This window comes from Carya illinoinensis, chromosome 6 (assembly GCF_018687715.1).
Source record: "Carya illinoinensis cultivar Pawnee chromosome 6, C.illinoinensisPawnee_v1, whole genome shotgun sequence".
Classification (NCBI taxonomy): Eukaryota; Viridiplantae; Streptophyta; class Magnoliopsida; order Fagales; family Juglandaceae; genus Carya; species Carya illinoinensis.
In genome coordinates this window covers 23727918-23735371 of record NC_056757.1, presented here as the reverse complement: position 1 = coordinate 23735371, position 7454 = coordinate 23727918, and the positions used below count along the sequence as shown (strand labels likewise).

General features: G+C 40.9%; 1 protein-coding gene across 1 annotated transcript; it reads right to left on the bottom strand.

Moving 5' to 3' along the window:
• Positions 1-4311: 4311 nt before the first annotated feature.
• On the bottom strand, positions 4312-5739 carry LOC122312689. The gene has a single exon (XM_043127351.1). The coding sequence runs from the start codon at positions 5737-5739 to the stop codon at positions 4312-4314; it is 1428 nt and encodes a 475-aa protein (XP_042983285.1).
• Between the last annotated feature and the right edge of the window lie 1715 nt (positions 5740-7454).

Here is a 7454-nt window from a genome sequence, read left to right as displayed (position 1 = left end):
ATTGCTTTCATTGACATCCTACACAATGACTTAATGTGAAGCAGCTGCAGAACAAATGACATTTTGTTGTATTTTGTATAACCAGGATACAACTCGCGTTTTGCATCTTTCCACATTGATGCTAAATTCTTTAAATCAGTCCCTCGACTTCATCCATAAACATACCAGTACCAATGCCATCCAATATTTCCTCCATCTAATCTCGCTCATTACCATCACTTTGCTCAATATCATCATCCATGTGCCGCGTATAGTTCCGATGATCGAACAAAACATCGTTTTCGAAATAATACCTCTTTCATTCATATAATTGTGTGATCAATACATTGTTTATCAACAAGTAAACTATCCAAGACAAAGCTTGGTGCCTCTTCTATCCACACCTTTTCCTCCTCAATCAATATGGCAGCCTTAGCCAAATTGTGAGCTACAACATTAGTGTTTCGCTGAGAATATTGTACCCTCCAGCCATTGCATCCCTTGAGACTCCTCCTCAGCTCTTCAACTAGACTACCAACATATGATAGATCCTTCACTTGCACATTTACTGCATTTATGATAACCTGAGCATCACCCTCGAAGATGACTTTATCAAAGTATAAATCTCTGCACAAATCCATGGCTTTTCTAAATGCATAACATTCAGCTGTAACTGGATCTGCAACATTTAGTTTCTGCTCATGACAGGCTACCATAACCTCTCCCCTTTCGTTTCTGATTATCACTCCCACACCCACCTTCTTGGCTTTATCATCAAAAGCTGCATCCCAATTGGCCTTCACCATATTTTGCTCTGGTGGACACCATTTTTTCTCCCTTACTTGTGCCCTGTTCAATCCCTCTGGTTTAGACTGAGCTGCATAGTACTCATTTAGGTCTTCCTTTGCTAATCTGATAACACAGCTTGGACTAGCAAATTTCTGTTCGAAAATAAACTTGTTTCTTCTGATCCACAAGTTCCTCATAACAGCAACCACCTCTTCTGTTTCAGCTTTATTGAGCTTAGATGAAATCTTTGCCCATAAACCCAGAAAATCATCTTCTTCAGTATTCCATTTCTGCAAAGTCCTCGAATGCTCAGCCCAAACATCATTTGCAGCAGGGCAGAGCCATAAAACATGCATAACATTCTCAGCTTCTTTAAGGCAGATTGGGCACCTTGAGTTATCACATACTTTTCGAGCAACTAAGTTGCTTTTTGTGGCCAACAGATTATTTCCTGCTTTCCACATAAACAACTTCATTTTACTAGGCAAATTCATGCTCCAAATATGTTTCCACTGATCATCTACCTCATTGCCCTTAGAGGACTCCCCTTGCCACCTTCTTGATCTTTCTTTCTCTAGAAAATAGGCACTTTTCACACTAAACAAGCCTTTGTTTGATGGGCCCCAGATTAGCTTATCTTCAACCTCCTTTCTGCTCAAGGGGATACAACATATTTGATCTGCCTCCTCTTCCTTGAAAATGGACCTGATTAAGTCTTCATTCCACTCCTTCTTGCCCTCCACCATGAGTTCACTGACTTTTGCATCTTCATTCAGCTGAGAGATTGGCGACTGTACTTTATAAGTGGATGGGGTAGATAACCATCTATGCCTCCAAATATGAATCCTCTTGCCATTCCCCACCCTCCACCTTAAACCTTCTTTCAACAACCCCATAGCACTCCAAAGGCTCCTCCAAATTAAAGAAGGTGAGGAACCCAACTTTGCCTCCAGTATTGAGGATTGCTTAAAGTATTTATCTTTATAAATTTTTGCTGTCAAGGAAGAAGGATTCTGTAATATTCTCCATCCTTGCTTTGCCAACAAAGCTGAATTGAAAAGCTCTAGATCTTTGAATCCCAATCCTCCCATTCCTTTTGAACTCCCCATTTTCTTCCAGCTTCTCCAATGGATACCATTCTCTTTTTGCTGACTTCCCCACCAAAACTTGGCTAACATTCCATTGAGTTCAGTGCATAGCTTCTTTGGTAACCTGAAAACACTCATGGTATACGATGGAATGGCTTGTAACACAGCCTTAATCAAGACTTCTTTTCCAGCACTTGACAAAAAGGAGTTCTTCCAGTTGTTAATTTTCTGCCAAACTCTGTCCTTTAAACATCTAAAGGTGTTGTATTTTGAACTGCCCACAAGTGTTGGAAGACCCAAATATTTCTCATAACTCCCTTGTGCCATATCCCCTCCTTCCCTTAGGATTGATCTTCTGGTTTCTGGTGCAGTATTAGAACTGAAAAACATTGATGTTTTTCCCTTGTTTAGAAACTGACCCGAGGCCCTCTCATATTTAGCTAGGATCTCTTTTAGTTTTCTCCATTCTTCCACACTGGCCCTTCCAAAAAGAACACAATCATCTGCAAATAACAGATGATTAATTCTCAGCCCTCCCCTTGAAGCTGAAACACCCCTTGTATTTCTTTGCTGATCAGAGTTATTGAGGAGAGCACTAAGCCCCTCTGCACACAGAATAAAAAGGTAAGGGGATAAGGGGTCCCCTTGCCTTAAGCCCCTCGAGGGATGGATTATGTCACCTGGTTTTCCATTAACCAAAACTGAATATGAGACTGATGAAACACAATTCATGATCAGCTTTATCCACTCTCCACAAAACCCCAGCTTTCTCATTATAGCTTCCAAATACTCCCATTCAATTCTATCATAGGCTTTTGACATATCCAACTTGATGGCCATGCTCCCCTTCTTTCCTTTCTTTCTCACTTTCATAGTGTGCAGGACCTCATAGGCAGCCATGATGTTGTCAGTGATGATTCTTCCAGGAATGAATGCACTTTGGTTTGGGGAAATGATCTCTGTAAGGACTCCTTTCAGCCTATTTACAAGCACTTTCGACACCATTTTGTAAATGACATTACAAAGGCTAATAGGCCTAAATTCAGAAACAAATAAAGGGCATTTTGTCTTTGGGATTAGAGCTATATAAGTAAAATTAATAACAGACATCAGAGAACTACCATTTAGAAAGCTCAAGACTGCATTACTAACCTCCTCACCTATAGAGCTCCAATGGTTTTGGTAGAAACAAGCACCAAAACCATCAGGTCCAGGTGACTTCAAGGGGCCCATTTGGTTAATGGCTTCCTCAACTTCTAGTCTGCAGAATGGCCTCATCAGTTTTGCATTCATCTCATCAGTTACTCGAGTCTCCACCTGCTGCACACATACTGCAATATCTTCTTTACTTGGCCTTGTCGATGAGAACAAAGACTTGAAATATCTTATGAAGGCCCCATCAATATCTTCTTGATTATTAAACACTTGCTCATGCTCATCCATAATCTGTTTCACCAAGTTTTTCTTTTTTCTTTGTGTTGCACAGGTATGAACAAACTTAGTGTTTCTGTCTCCCAAAGCATACCAGTTTCTCTTGGCCCTTTGTCTCCATCTAAGATCTTCCTTCTCAAGTAAGGCCCCAATTTCCTTTTGTAATCTTTTAATCTCTTTAGCATTAACTCTACTCTCCTCATCTTGTAGTCTTTTTAGTGTCTCAGATTTTTCCTTAAGTTCTTTAGTACTATCTGAGTTAATACATTTACTCCATCTTTGCAGAGCTGCCTTGCAATCAGCCAGCTTTACCAAGATCATAGGATCATTTGACTCTCTATGCCTTTTATGCCAAGCTTCCTTCACTACTTCCACACAATCCTCCTCTTTATCCCACCAAGCCTCATATCTAAAAATTTTTCTTCTTCTCCACTGCATTTCAGCCCTTTTCTTCATTGTCAGCAAAATGGGCCTGTGGTCAGAGCTTCTTCCTGTCAGCACCTCCACCCCATGATCATTATACTTAAGTGACCATATTGGATTAGCCACAGCCCTGTCTAACCTCTCTTTTGTAAAAGTCTCATCTCCATGCTTATTGCTCCATGTATATTTATTCCCCCTCCATCCAAGATCAAATAGATTTCCCTCTTCTAGAGTTGCTCGAAAACCTTCCATCTGTTTTTCAAGTCTTGGTCTCCCACCCTCTTTCTCCTCATTTGAGATGATCTCATTAAAGTCTCCTAATACACACCACCCTATTTCAGTCCCTGGTTTAAGGGATTTTAACAAACTCCATGCCTCATCTCTTTTACTAGTCTCGGGCTGGCCATAAAAGCCAGTCAATAACCACATTTTCTCTCCATCCTCATCCATCATCCAGGCACTGATATGCCTCTGTGAATAGTTTAATAAATCTACCTGGACTTTGCTTTTCCACAACAGCACTAACCCCCCCTTTCTCCCCAAAGGCTCCACCACAAAGCATCCCTCATATCTAAGCCTCATCTTCACTCTATCACACTGTTCACTCCTTAGTTTGGTTTCCATCAGAAACAAAACCTCTGGGTCCTTTTCCTTTACCATAAAGCAAAGGTCCTGAACTGTCCGAGGGTTCCCAAGCCCTCGGCAGTTCCAGCTTAGGATTTTCATTGGGCTTGGTGGGCTGTTGGACAGCCTCCACCATATTATTTAATAACTCCACACCCACTTGGTTTTCCTTTTTTTCTTTTTTCCTTTTAACTTCTCTTCCCTCCACACTTTCATTCCTTCTTTTTTTGTTCACCCCCTCACCATTACATACTTCTTTCTTCCTCCCTACACTCTCCCTCCTCTTCCATTCACCCTTACGTGGGGTCTTTTTATTTATCAAATTCTGTAAGGTCTCATTTAAATCCTCTCTTTGCTCTCTTTCCAGCACATTGCAGGCCTCACCACAACCTTCCCCCTCCTTCCTAACTTCTTTCTCGATTAATCCTCCCATGACTTCCTCTTCTATCACCTTATTCATCTCTTCCTCAATCAACCCCTCTCTCCCATCTTTACTTTTGATTTCAGTTCCTGCAGAAACTGTCACACTCATCTCCTTTCCTGGTTCAACAGTTTTTTCATTAATCCCCTTTTCTGGTTTTTCTATTTTTTCTGATACACTCTCCTCACCTTCTAAATACCAACTCTTCCCACTATCAGCATACATTTTCCTATTATTTGTTCCCCCTTCTCTTTTAATATTCACTTCTTTTCTTACTACTGCTCTTAGCCAGGTCCCATATTGGTCAGCCCCCCCACCCTTGTTAGCACAACCTCCCTTATCATGTACTATACAGCCACATGAAAAGCAGAATATGGGCAACTTCTCATACCTTATGGGGATCCAGATCTTATCACCACCCACATTTATGGTTCTGCATCTAGCAAGTGGTTTGTATAAATCTACATCAATCAGGACCCTCAGGAATCTTCCCCATCCGCTACCATCTTCCTTCACATCCACCTCCTCCACTACTCCAATAGTGTTACCAATCTGTTTTCCTCTATTCTCATTCATACAGGACAATGGCATGTCATGAAGTTGGACCCAAAACCTCTCCTGCAGGAACTTCATCTTCTGTGGTGGTATGTTTTCATCAAGAGGTTTCAGTACAAACAGATGGTAGTCAAACAACCAAGGTCTCCCACTCCATACTCGCTGTTTATCTGCTATATTAGCAAAGGAGATAGTGAAAACATTTGTGCCCACCTCTTGGAACTTTGCAGGCCTGCTTATTCTCCATACTTTCTTCATCGTGTTTTCCAATACCTCCTTACTCACATTTCTGTCCATGCAAAATTTTCCCACCAAACTGCATTCTCTTTTGTGTTTAAGTTCTTCCCCAACATCTTCATCGAAAGTAATGGCCTGTTCCTCATCCTCTAGCAATCGCAGGTGTTGCCATTTCTCTTCAATCTCCTCCATTCTGTTTCCAATTCTACACTATCTGAATTTCCTGTCTGTTTTCCGGCGGCAAGGACCCCCTCCCACCTTACTCCTCCGTGTATTTTCCTTCACCTGCACTCCTCACTTTCCCGTACCACCACACCTCACTCACTCCACCACTCAAAATTCTATAAGAATCTAGTGGACCCCACACACTCTACCTCAGGCTCCCATTGCGTGAGAGAGAGAGAAGAGACTTTGTTGCAACTCTACTTAGTTTATTCACAACCCCGAACAAAACATCGTTGATTGTTCATACGCCTCACCATGCACTACCCATCGGGTATACCCTAGATCCACACCATTCAAAAATATATGACTTTCAATTTCGTCCAATCCTATAGCACACAAATTTTTACTCCCTCAACATGGACACTTAATGTAACCATAACTATTAGCAGAGGCCTGAGCAAAATTAATGAAGATTCTTACTCCACGTGCATAGGATACGTAATCCTTTCAAAGTCTATCACCAAGACGCATCCAACTTTTGTCTATTTCTACATAAACTTATTGATTAGTATAATGCAAACAAATTTGATACGCATGTCATGCTCCAATTCCCACGAGTCTCTTGATAAAGGTAGTTGGTTCTATCCTATTTGAGATTATATAATCCATAAAGCACAAATTACGTCACTCTTCTAGTTTCCATGTTAGTGAAAATTTTAGTAGCACCTCTCCATGGTTCTCCAAATATATATGTTCACAAAGAGGGATTGTCACCCTCTGAATAGTATACCAAAAGAACAAATGAGGAAGACACGAAAACTTCTATTGTAAATGTGTGAAGTAGGAGTAACGAAAATGTGCAATATAGATAATATAATCTCAAACTGTCCACACTAGACAATTCAAAAATTAGTGGACACTTGAGTGTACACTAATTCCCAAATAGGTCTAAGGTTATTTATGCAATGTCATACAATATCTATAAAAAAAAAACACTACAAATAATATTAGCATGTTGTTTGAATTATTTATGTCAAACAAATAGTCACAAGTTTCCCGTCTTAGGGACAACGAAGAAGAATTATCTTAAAGAAATGTTGGAGTTTTAGTCTAATTGTTGAACTGTCATGAATTAATATGTTATGAACTCTCAAGACAGGAGAGACTATGATAGTCAATGTGATGACCCGCTTTCGCGTGTATTTTCGCTGAAATGGTTGTTTTTATTTTAATTAATATATTAGTTTATTTATTTTAATTTATTGCGTTTTAAAATTTGTTTTTAATTTAATTGAGGTTGCATTTTATTTCTTTTAGTTGTTTACGGTTTTTAATCTCGCTGCGGCGGTTTAGTTTTGTTTTCCCGGAATAAGGATTAGACCTTATCTTTTTTTCCCTTTTTCCTTTTTTCTTTTCATTTTTCTCTTTTTTCTTCTTTTTTTTTTTCTTCTCCTTTCCCGCGTCGACCCCGTCCCTCTCTCTCTCCTCCTCTCTCACGCTGGAGCTCTTCCTGCCCTCGACCCGCCGCCGTCCGGCCACCGTGCAACTCACCGCCCCCACCGGTCGACTCCCCTCCCTCCGGCACACCTCACCACCAATTCCCAGCCCCATTCGGCCGGCCGTTTGGCCGGAAAGCCTCCTTAAAGCCTACACGGTTTTTGCCTCGATCCGCCGCCGTCGCTCCACCTCTGGCCACCATTTCTTCACCACTTCATCACCGGTCCCTTGCCGTCCTAACCCAC

Coding starts and splice junctions, on each gene's coding strand:
- LOC122312689 (XM_043127351.1), bottom strand. CDS start 5,739: ATGGAGGAGATTGAAGAGAAATGGCAACACCTGCGATTGCTAGAGGAT.